The 12,044-nt window shown below is 46.2% G+C and overlaps 1 protein-coding gene and 1 long non-coding RNA gene across 10 annotated transcripts in view; both read left to right on the top strand.

Moving 5' to 3' along the window:
- LOC130264615 (uncharacterized) overlaps positions 1-12,044 on the top strand; it is a 105,235-nt gene that overhangs the window by 68,663 nt on the left and 24,528 nt on the right. The window lies entirely within an intron of this gene.
- CRTC1 (CREB regulated transcription coactivator 1) overlaps positions 1-12,044 on the top strand; it is a 50,850-nt gene that overhangs the window by 15,275 nt on the left and 23,531 nt on the right. For 6 of the 9 annotated variants that reach the window (XR_008842494.1, XR_008842493.1, XM_056512921.1 and 3 more), the window contains exons 2-8: positions 2,804-2,920; positions 4,353-4,400; positions 7,010-7,147; positions 8,631-8,692; positions 10,043-10,137; positions 11,416-11,501; positions 11,928-11,971. Coding sequence is in view for 7 of the 9 variants with exons in the window: in XM_056512921.1 (XP_056368896.1) it covers positions 2,804-2,920; positions 4,353-4,400; positions 7,010-7,147; positions 8,631-8,692; positions 10,043-10,137; positions 11,416-11,501; positions 11,928-11,971 (590 nt within the window). In the remaining 2 variants the exon portion in view is untranslated. The remainder of the gene's footprint in view (positions 1-2,803; positions 2,921-4,352; positions 4,401-7,009; positions 7,148-8,630; positions 8,693-10,042; positions 10,138-11,415; positions 11,502-11,927; positions 11,972-12,044) is intronic. The other 3 variants (XM_056512926.1, XM_056512924.1, XM_056512923.1) reach the window with 1 other exon arrangement.

Genomic DNA, 12,044 nt, shown 5'->3' with positions numbered 1-12,044 from the left:
TGCAGCTTTTTTTTTTTTTTTATTTTTTATTTTCTGAGAAGATAAAAACCAAATCTGATTTCACTGGAATGAAAACTCCTAAGATTCAAACCAACTCCAAAAATGCAGAGCTGGGAGGAGCTCAGGACACAAAGGCTGCTCTGCTTGCAGCTGATCTCCCCAGATTGCAAGTGGCAGTTGTTGATGGGCTGCAATAACTGCAGAGTCTGGGGGCCACTCTGTCCTGGAAGCAGGAGCTGAGCAGAGCAGCTCAGCCCTCCCTGCTGTGCTGATGGATGACAAGGAGCAGCAGTCACTGCTCTTGTTCTTGGCTCCCATCTCCAGCAGTGTTTATCCTCACTGAAATTAATGATCCACCGAGCAGCCTGGGCTCCCCCAGCTCTGGGGTCGCCTCCTTTCCATGCACAAAGACAAATCTCTGACCTCCCTGTCCTCTGCTGCTTTGAGGTGGGAATATCCTGAGGAAAAAAAACCCAAATCCTAAAAAAAACACAAAGCCACCCCCTCCTCCCTGGGTGCCTTCTGAAAGGAAACCAACACCTGTTGAAATAGTTACTTCAGTCTTTGGCCCAAATCCCAAAAAGGCTTTTTTTTTTCTTTTTTAAATTTTTTTTTTAAACAACAAAAACATATGCAGGGGCCAGGGAAAAAGCACAGCTAGTTCTGATATTGTGCTTTTTGTGCTCTGAGTTGGAAGGGCTGTGACTCATTAAGTGATACCAGCACAAGGTTTCTCTAATTTCATGTCTTGCTTCAGGAATTGTGTGGCAAAATATTGCACAAGAAAAGCAAAAGGGCCTTTCCTGCTCCTTACATGGGATCTTTCTGAGCCATTTGATAGGGAAGACTGGGAATGGTTTATAAATCTTCAGCCTAAGGGGATTATCTGTCCTTTTTTTATGAAAAAAAACCCCTTCAGCTGCTTTGTGGGTGGTGTTCTGCCCTTGCACCCTGGCAAATCTTGGAGCTGTTTTCCCAGCTCAGTGATCCTGGGATTCTGTGGAGAGGTTTCATCTCCTAAATCAGGGATTAGTTTGGTCCCTCAGCTCTAGCACAGAGATTTTAACTGTCTGTGCTGTTGGAAATTGGTGGCTTCTGAGGGAAATTCTGTGAAGAAAATATATTTAAGTTTTCTAGGAATTGTTTGGATGTCAGGAGAATAAATGCACGAGCTGTCCTCAGGGTGTGCTTTTATTCAGGGACTATTTTAATATGAAATTCCTGCCTGGGGTGGAATTCCCAGAGCAGCTGTGGCTGCCCTGGGTCCCTGCAGTGCCCAAGGCCAGGCTGGAGCAGCCTGGGATGGAGGGAGGTGTCCCCATGGCTGGGGTGGGATGAGATGATCCTTGGGGTCACTTCCAGCCCAAATCATTCTGCAATTCTCTGATCCTCCATGGATACTCCCCAAAATGTTGGTGTGGAATGAACAGGCTGGGCCTTGTCTCTGCATCCTGGCAGTGTGGTGTGGGCACTCTGAGCACACCTGAGCATTCCTGAAAATCCTGAGCATCCCTAAACATTCCCAAATATCCCTGAGCATTCCTGAGCATCCCTAAACATTCCCAAATATCCCTGAGCATCCCTGAGCATTCCTGAACATGCCTGAGCATCCCTAAACATTCCCAAATATCCCTGAGCATTCCTGAACACCCCTGAGCATCCCTAAATATTCCCAAATATCCCTGAGCATTCCTGAGCATCCCTAAACATTCCCAAATATCCCTGAGCATTCCTGAACACCCCTGAGCATCCCTAAATATTCCCAAATATACCTGAGCATTCCTGAACATCCCTGAGCATCCCTAAACATTCCCAAATATCCATGAGCATCCTTGAGCATTCCTGAACACCCCTGAGCATCCCTAAACATTCCCAAATATCCATGAGCATTCCTGAACATCCCTGAGCATCCCTAAACATTCCCAAATATCCCTGAGCATCCCTGAGCATTCCTGAACATCCCTAAACATTCCCAAATATCCCTGAGCATCCCTGAGCATTCCTGAACATCCCTAAACATTCCCAAATATCCCTGAGCATCCCTGAGCATTCCTGAACATGCCTGAGCATCCCTAAACATTCCCAAATATCCATGAGCATTCCTGAAAATCCCTGAGCATCCCTGAAAATCCTGAGCATCCCTAAACATTCCCAAATATCCCTGAGCATTCCTGAGCATCCCTGAAAATCCTTGAGCATTCCTCAGCACCACTGAGCTCCCCTTAGCATCCCTGAATATCCCAGAGTATCCAGGAGCATCCCTGAGCATTTTTGAACATCCCTGAGAACCTCTGAGCATCCTTAAACATTCCTGAAAATTCCTTATCACCCCTGAGCACCCCTCAGCACCCCTGAACATCCCTGAGCACCCCTGAAAATCCCTGAAAAACCCTGAGCAGCCAGAGCACCCCTCAGCATCCCATATAAACACCCAGAAATGTCTCCAGCTCTGGGCAAACCCCTGGAATATTTTCCTGGGAGTGACCCCTGGAATTCAGTGGAGCTTTGCAGAGCCTCCCCTCCATTTCCACCTGTCCCACAGGGAATTCTCAGGTTTGGTTCCTCCTTGGCTGAAGGAGTTTTCTGTGAAAACCTCTGTGTCCTTTGTTTTCAAACCTGCCTCTGCCTTTTCCTTGGGAATCTCTCCCTGCCCTTTCTCCAGGACTTTTCCTGCTGCAAGAAACTTGTGCTTTCTAAAAGTTGGATTGATGCCTTTTAATGATTTCCATTCTCAGTCATCACAGTGTTGAGTTGTGCTGGTTAAAACAGTTGAAATTATATTTTCCTCTTCCTTTTCTTTCAGCTACAGCTGCAGAAAACCCAATATTTGCAACTGGGGCAGAGTCGTGGCCAGTACTATGGGGGGTCATTGCCAAATGTGAACCAGATTGGGAACAGTGCCATGGATCTCCCCTTCCAGGTGAGTTCACATTTTTCCAGGTTTTTCCTTGGATTTGCTGATGAATTCTGTGCTTGGATGCTGGTGTGAAATCCCAGAAGTCAGCACCCTGCTTTAAAGATTTCTGATGAGTTTGGGATGTGTGTGTGTGTTTTTTTTGGTTTTTTTTTTTATATATTGATTGTTGTAAATTTTAGCTCTCCTATCCCTGGAATCCCAGGAATACTCAGAGAGATGCAATTCCTAATGAAATTTGTAAATTCAAAGCAGAATGGGAAGAAATAAAGGTGATGTTGGGAGCTGGGGAGTGGAGGAATTGATGTGCATGTTCTGTGGGAGGAATTTTGGGAGAGGAGAAGAGCAGTAGGACAAAAAGTGGTATCAGAATAATCACTTTGTTTTGGGCTGTCTGGAAAGGAAATGTAAGAATGTCCTGGCTGGGTTTTGTGACTCCAGGAATGATGCACCTTAAACAGAAAATCAGAGTTTCAGGTGAATATTTTGCTGAGACAGAAAATCAGAGTTTCAGGTGAATATTTTGCTGAGACAGAAAATCAGTTTCAGGTGAATATTTTGCTAAAACAGAAAATCAGATTTCAAGTGAATATTTTGCTGTTTGAAGCACGTTTGGACACAGGGTGTTGTAAAATAAATGTTGTATAAATAAAAGACAGGATTAGTTGGTGGATCCTGTGTGGACTCCTGATTTTCACATTTAATTGATTTAGAGTGCTCCAAATGATGAACATTTCTGCATTGGTTTTCCTTTTTTGAGCAGTCACAGTTACAGTTGAGCTCTCGAGGATGTGGTGGGAAGGAAATTTTGCAGTTTGTGGTTTTCTGATGGAGGCTGCTTAATAAAAATGGAGAAACTCTTGCTGACCTCCTCAACTGCTTCTTCAAATAGGTGCAGACAGCTGAATTTGGGCAGGTTAAAAGCTTGAATCTTGAGGAGGAGGAGAGGCAAAAGTCTATTTTAATCTTGAATTCTTTGGGGAATACAGAGCAGAGGTTTGTAGTAGATTGAAGTCAGTGCTACTCCACAATATCTGCTCTGTTCAAATTTTTCTCTTTAGCTTTTTGTTAAAGGAGGTTAAGAATTCCTTTTAAACAATAATATTTCTGTGCTTGATGGCCATCACTGATGGTTTTCATCCTAACTGCTGAAAAGGGAATATTCAAAAAATTTATGAATGACTGAAGGAGGAGACAGAAACAAACTATCCTTAAACCCTGGGATTTTCTATATTTTTTCCTGCACTCACTTAAAAAAAAAAAAAAAATACAGATTGATGTTGTTCCACATAACAAATGATGACAAGCAACAAAACAGGGGGGCAGAGCTTCCCAGGTTTTTCCAGCTGGGAGCTGAAAGCAGAACTGCAGGCAGCTCTGGGATGGTTTGGAGGCAGAGCCTTGGTGTCTGAGCATCTTCTGCTTCTTTGATTTGCAGCACAACGGAGCTCTGGCTGAAGCCTTTGGAGCAGTTCCTGTCTCTTTGGTAAACAAGTTTTTAGGTTTGTGCAAATACGTATTTAGGACTGGTCCTGTTTGCCCAGGTGGATACGTATTTCTGCACACTGCTCTGCCCTGCACAGCACCCCCAGCACTGCAGGGCTGCCACCCAGATCCAGGTTTTGCCATGCATCCCAGTCTGGAACATGCAAATAATTCCTGTGCAGACTCCCTGGACTTGCTGTCATGTGGTTATTTCTGGTTTTTTGGGGGTTGGTTTGGTGCAGACAGTGGGTTATTCAGTCTTGGCCTGTGGTTTCAGCAATCTCTGAGCATGTGCACTCAGCCTGCATGTTTCAACCCATGGGGAAGGGCAGAATGAATTCCCAAATCCTGCTTGGCACCAGGAGGCACCAAAATACCAACCAGCAGTAGGTAGCACTCCTCCTTCCCTCCCCTCACCCACCTCACCTGGGTTTATTTCCTGAGCAATCCTGAAAGGACACTTGGAGAGCACAGAGCTTTTTCCTTCCTGTCTGTATTGAGCTGTTTTTTTCATATTATGGGGGGTTCTGGGTCTGGTCTCAAACCCTTGAATGTTTTTCAGGGGAGTGAAACCTTTTAGTTCTTTATTTTCCCCAATAAAATCGATGCTCAGACCTATTAATTTTTTTTTTTAATCCATTTTTTTCCCTATGCCATGCAGAGATGGGTAATTTTAATCCAGGAACATTCTCCTGGTTGTTTGGCCCTGAATAAATTTTATAGGAAGGAATAAATCAGACCTGTTGGAGGTGATACCCATTTCCTCAGGTGTTTTTTTGTTTCCCTAAATTCAGGATTCTTTTGGGATCTGGAAAGCCAGGGAACAGCATTTCCCCAAAAATCCCCCTTCCCATAAACTGTAACCCTGAGCTGGGACACATTCCATGTTTATTTGTGCCACTGCTGCACTCAAATGAGATTTTTATTGTGTTTTTAATAAGGAAATTGTGCCAAAAAAAAGATAAAACCCTAAAAAAATAGGTGTTTTTACATTGAACTTTTTGTCTTTATAGTTTTATGCTCCCTTTAAATTCCAGGTGAGCTCTGCACTCCCTGTGCTCTGGACTGGCTGCTCCTTTTTTAGCAGCACTGTGCTGACACCACTGACATAGGAAATTGCTTTTCCTGTTGACCTTCCAGGCACGTATTTGTAAATTTTGCTGCCTTTTGGGCTGTAACAACAGAAAAAAAGGAGAGTTTGAGACCTTTTGTCACTTTGGAATGATGAATATTCCCACTTGTGTGTGGGGATTGTTGCTCAGTGCTTGCAGCAGAGATTAAAGCACCGTGTTTGAATTTAAAAGCCTTAAAATTGAGATTCTATTTGAGATTTCTCAGCCAAGTGAGGAAGTGAAGCACAAATCCCATGAACTGAAATGCTGAGAGTCCTGTAAAAAGTCACTGTGCTCCTTTCTAGTCCCCTGTTGCCTTAAATATTCTGCTGCATATAAAATGTTGGCCCTGAAATGAGAAAATAAACACCAGAGCCCCTCTGCAGCTCTGTTAACACAGCCTGTGTGTGCAGAGAGGGTGAGGAGCCCAATATTTGCAGAAGAGAAAAGAGTTTAAAATAGTAAAAAGGCTCTTTAAAAAGTTCATACAAACAAAGCCTTTCAAAATAAATGCAAAGCTTTATAGAAATAATCTTTTCAACAGCCAAAGCTGACACTTGGGAAAAAAAAAAAGAAAAGAAAAAAAAAAAAAGAAAAAAGGGATGAATGTGGGAGCCAGATGGTTTCATGGCTTGGCAGACAGGACAGTGCATTTGCCACGTGCAGCACCTGAATGGAGGAGGAAATTTTGGATTTCCAAACAGATGGTGTTGAGGGACTCAGCAAAGCTGTTCACATTGGCAGGGAGTGCAAGGCTGGGGAGGATTTCTCTCCCTGGAGACCCATAAATTGCAGAGATTGACCCCTCGGTACTTCCTTTGTCCCCCCCCCAGCTCTACACTGGGAAGGGCTGTGGAAAATGGGGAAATTTTCCAGTTTAGCCTGGGAATTCATCTTCCCTGTCCTTCCTTCCCCTGCCATCCTCCTGCTCTGAAATCATCTGCTCAGGATGTCGGTGCTGATAAGAGTCCAGGTGGGATCATCCCACCTGAAGGAGCTGGAAATCACTTCCAAACCATCAGACAGAGGAGGAAGGAAACTGCTTTTCTTTTTCTTTTCATTCTCTCAGTGTCCCCCTTGAATAAATGAGCTGCAAGGAGGGGTGAGAGCAGCCCGGGGGGCAGGCAGTGTGCTGGGCAGTGCTGAGCTCAGCCTGCAGCTCCTGCCCTGGGCTCAGGCTGGATGGCAGCATGTTCTCTGGATGCGCCCTGCATGCTGCACCAAGGGCATGGGGACAGCAGCTGGCAGCTCCTGCCCTCACCAGGGCTCCAGGGGTGCCAGGGTGTGAGGGCAGCACTGAGCCAGCCCAGGGCAGCTCCAGCATGGCCCTGCTGCAGGAGACAGCTTCCCACAAAGCTGTACAAGGAAAAACCAAACCGATCCAACATCCACGTCTTGTTCTGAGAGCGGTTCTGAGAGTGGCCCAGCCTGCACAGGAGGAGAGGAGGCTCGGGCAGGCTGGGGCTGTTCCTGTGGGTAATGGCTGTGTCTGTCCCAGACCCCGTTCCAGTCGTCGGCGCTGGACACCAGCAGGACCACGCGGCACCACGGGCTGGTGGACAGAGTGTACCGGGAGCGCAACCGCCTGGGCTCGCCGCACCGCCGGCCGCTCTCCGTGGACAAGCACGGCCGCCAGATATCCTTGGCACGGCTGGCACTGCCACCCAGCTCCTTCTGACACGGGCACCCCTGTCCCTTCTCCTGCACACTGCCACCCAGCTCCTTCTGACACGGGCACCCCAGATCCTTCTGACACGGGCACCTCTGTCCCTTCTCCTGCACACTGGCACCTCAGATCCTTCTCCTGCACACTGCCACCCCTTCTCCTTCTCCTCCTGCACACTGCCACCCCATCTCCTTCTCCTCCTGCACACATCCTTGGCACCGGGGCCTACACCTTTGTCCCTTCTGCACACTGGCACCTCAGCTCCCTTCTGCACACATCCTTGGCACAGGCTGGCACCTCAGCTCCTTCTCCTCCTGCACCTCAGCCCTGCCTGCAGTGGGCACAGCTCCCTTCTGCTCCTGCACACGTCCCTGGCAGCAGGGCTGGCGCCTCAGCTCCTTCTCCTGCACAATCCTTGGCACTGGGCTGGTACCTCTGTCCCTTCTGCACACTGGCACCTCTGTCCCTTCTTCACACTGGCACCTCAGCTCCTTCTCCTGCACAATCCTTGGCAGCAGGGTTGTACCTCAGCTCCCTTCTCCTGCACCTCAGCCCTGCCTGTGGTGGGCACAGCCCCCTTCTCCTCCCCTCCTCACCCAGCTCTGTGTCACTGCCTTTCCCAAGCCCTGCTCAAATCCAGAATTCCCCCCTGTTTGTGAGTAAGAGTTCAGCTTTCCTTGCCTATCCCTGGGGATAATCCCTGGAGCTGAGGGATGCTTGCATGGACTGGGGACATCCAGCAGGTGTCACTCAGTGCAGGGGTGCTCTGTAAATTTGGTGGCCTTCTCTGATGGGCTTGCTGCCATCATCAGCTGGGCTTGTGTGAAGTGTTTCTGTCCCATGGGATATGGTGATGTCTAAACTGGATCAGGAATTGGCTGGGTGATGTGTCCAGAGGGTTCTGGTCAATGGCTCAATGTCTAGGTGGACACCAGTGATAAGTGGTGTTGGTTTGGGGACACTGAACAGGGACAGTGGGATTGGGTCACCCTCACTGCCAGCTCTGGATCTCTCATTCCACCCCAAACCATTCCATGGTTCCCTGGAGGGCAGGGCTGTCTGGGAAATGGAGTTTCCCTTCAGAGCTGAGCAAACCCCAGGCAGGATTCTCCTTTGCAGCTCCTCGTGTCTTTCAGTGCAGGTTGATTCATCCTCCTGGCATTTGGGGATGGGACTGAGCTGATCCTTCCTGACAGGTTCAAAATCTGCTGGGAGTGATGGGGCTGCAGGGGATGTGTGACAGGAGACACCAGAGTGAAATCCATGCAAAAGGAGGGAGGATTTTACTGCTCAGATATTCCAGCCATCCACATCATACTTCGGGTCAAGGTGCTTTTACACTTCCCCACAGAAAATCAGTGAGTTCAGTGGTTCTGACAGGATAATTGGAATTATTCTTGGGAAAAGATTTCCTGCTGGAGTGGGAAGTGTTGCTGCCTTAACCCTGGCTCACGTGGACAGCTGCCCCTATGGCACCGTGTACCTGTCACCGCCGTCAGACACCAGCTGGAGGAGGTGGGTGACACAGCCTGGGCTTTGGGTGCCACAGAAATGGAATTTGGGTGCCACAAAAATGGAATTTGGGTGTCACCACAATGGGGTTTCGGTGCCACCATCCTGGGGGTTTGGGTGCCACCACCCTGGGGTTTGGGTGCCACAAAAATGGGCTTTGGGTGCCACCATCCTGGGGGTTTGGATGCCACCACCCTGGGGAATTTATGTGTCACCATTGTGGGGGTTTGGGTGCCACCATCCTGGGGGTTTGCGTGCCACCATCCTGGGGATTTGGGTGTCCCCACTCTGAGGTTTGGGTGCCACCACCCTGGGGAATTTATGTGTCACCATCCTGGGGAATTTATGTGTCACCATCCTGGGGGGTTTGGGTGCCACCACAATGGGCTTTGGTGTCACCATTGTGGGGTTTGGGTGTCACCATCCTGGGGGTTTGGGTGTCACCATCCTGGGGGTTTGGGTGCCACCACCCTAGGGTTTGGGTGCCACCACCCTGGGGTTTGGGTGTCACCATCCTGGGGGGTTTGGGTGCCACCACCCATTGTGGGGTTTGGGTGTCACCATCCTGGGGGTTTGGGTGTCACCATCCTGGGGTTTGGGATGTTCTGTGACACTGCAGCACCTCCAGCTGCAGCAGGTTGGAATTGTGCCTGAAATTCAGAAATGGAGTTTTTAATTCAATAGTGCTCATTTGAAATGAGCTTTAAAGTTAAGGTGTCTGCAAGTGATACCTTAATTTATTGGTACCTTTTTAAAGGTAAATCCTTAAAGTTTAATCTGTCAACATCCTTAAAAATCATTAAAAATCCAGAAGTTCCCAGGCACAGCCAAGACTTGGATATTTTTCTGGGTGCAGAAGCTGGGCTGGGAATGTTCCAGTGGGAAGGAACACAGAGTTACACTTTCTGAGAGTGACCAAAATCACAAAGTTCATTCTGAGATGTGTTGGTCATGAAAATTCCCATCTTAACCCTTCCTTTTCCTCCTCCCAACCAGGAGTGTTTGTTTTTCAGCCACCAAAGTAACCAAACTATGGCTAAACAGCTTAAAAATGGCATTGTTTGGTCAACTTTAATCTGAACAAAGCAGATAAAACTCTGTTCTAACACGGGCAACCAATCCATCCTGTCTTCCTCTCAATCCCATTATTGAAACAGTTGTTCTTCAAACTTGAACTAATTTGTTCTGCAAATTGATTTTTTTCACAAGGAAATTCTGCCTGGTTTCTGCCATACAGGAATTTTTGGGTTTTAATGCACAGTATCGAGGTTTTACTTAGTTGTTGCTAAGAGGAAAATTCTTTTATTTAGTGAAGCTGACAATAAAAATATTGTGGGTTTTGCTTTCTCTCAGGACAAATTCTGATTCTGCCTTGCACCAGAGCACCATGACTCCAGCTCAGCAGGAATCCTTTTCAGGAGGTTCACAGGACATGCAGCAGAAAAGAGGTGAGCAAAAAAAAAAAAGGGGATAAAAACATTTATAACAATGGAATCCCACAGATTGGGCTCCATGTGTTGTAAAATTCAGGAGTGCTGAGCACAATAGGATCACATTCACATTTCTGGGTGCTGAAATCCAGGAAAAACGACACAAAACAAAGGGAGAACATTTTCCTGAGCCCCAAATTTTGTCATTCCCTGGGGAGGATCCTCTGGGCTGGTGGGACTCTGCTGTGAGTTCTCAGCACTGCCAGAGCTCAGGAGGAGCTGCTGGAGCAATCTGGAATTCCCAGGGTTTCAGTCAGGGGCAGGAGCAAGGGCTTCACCCTGGGTTTAATGCTGGGGATCCCCAGGAGCATCCCCAACATTCCAAACAATCCCAGACCAATCCCAAAACAATCCCAGACCAATCCCAGTTCAATCCCAGAACAATCCCAGACCAATCCCAGTTCAATCCCCCCAGAACAATCCCAGACCAATCCCAGAACAATCCCAGTTCAATCCCAGACCAATCCCAGTTCAATCCCAGGACAATCCCAGTTCAATCCCAGGACAATCCCAGACCAATCCCAGACCAATCCCAGAACAATCCCAGTTCAATCCCAGTTCAATCCCAATTTCCCCTCAATTCCCAGTTCAATCCCAGACCAATCCCAGAACAATCCCCCCAGACCAATCCCAGAACAATCCCAGTTCAATCCCAGACCAATCCCAGAACAATCCCAGTTCAATCCCAGTTCAATCCCAGACCAATCCCAGAACAATCCCAGACCAATCCCAGACCAATCCCAGTTCAATCTCACAACAATCCCAGTTCAATCCCAGTTTATTCCCAGTTCAATCCCAGTCTGGAGCAGCTCTGCCCCCTCACTCTGGTGCCCTCTGCTGGGCCCTGTCCCTGCTCCAGCTCAGGAAAATCAGCAATTTTCATCCTAAAGTTCTTCTCCAGCTTTAAAATTCCCTGATCTGAGGAAAACTCCTGAATTTAACCCTTCACCCACCACCCAGGGGTTCTGAGCTCCCTGGACAGGTTTGTGTCTCACTGATTTAATAATTAATTACTATTCTATTTTATTTTAGATTTTTATTAATTACTATATCTGCTTTCAGGAATCTTTGGGTTTTTTTGAACCAACAGAGTGCAATTGTTTCATCCTCCTTGATAATTTAAACTTCATAAGATTTTCCCAAAAATTCAACTTCCAGTCTGAGAATATCTCAGTGAGAAGCTGAATATTATTGATTACTAATTTTTTTTTTTCTTAATTTTTTTTTTAAATTTAGTTTTATTGCTGACTGTCCCTGGAATGGAAGAAACCACCTCTGATGCAGACAAAAACCTCTCCAAGCAAGGCTGGGACACTAAAAAGGTGAGAATTGCACCTTTAAAATTGTAGAAATTCTATTTTCTGAATATATTTAGATAAATAAATAATTTACTTACTGTCAATATTCATAAACTACCTGAAATTGGAGATTAAATTCTGAAATAATCAACATTTGGTCAGAAAGGATTTTATGTGTGTGAATGCACAGGTTTGGTTATATGAGGAGAAACTCTTGAAATTTAAAATTTCAATAAATTTAAATAAAGCAAAAAAATAAAAAAAAAGGAATATATTCTAAGAGCTCTCAGATCTTAGACAGAAATGATGAAATTAAATTTAATTTATTTAATAATTTAATTTTTTATTTATTTTATTTATTTTAATTGAATTTCTTTATTAAATTTATTAATTGAAATATTTCCAGGGCAATCCCCTCCAGCCTTTCAGTCTCTCTCCCTTTTATTTCAGACTGGGTCATCGAGACCTAAATCCTGTGAAGTTCCAGGAATCAAGTGAGTTCTCAGCAATTTTTTTATTTTAAAAGCACTGAGACCTTGAAGAAAAAAATTATAGATTGAATATCCT

Source organism: Oenanthe melanoleuca, chromosome 28 (genome assembly GCF_029582105.1).
Source record: "Oenanthe melanoleuca isolate GR-GAL-2019-014 chromosome 28, OMel1.0, whole genome shotgun sequence".
Taxonomy (NCBI): Eukaryota; Metazoa; Chordata; class Aves; order Passeriformes; family Muscicapidae; genus Oenanthe; species Oenanthe melanoleuca.
This window is presented reverse-complemented; position numbering and strand designations above follow the sequence as displayed.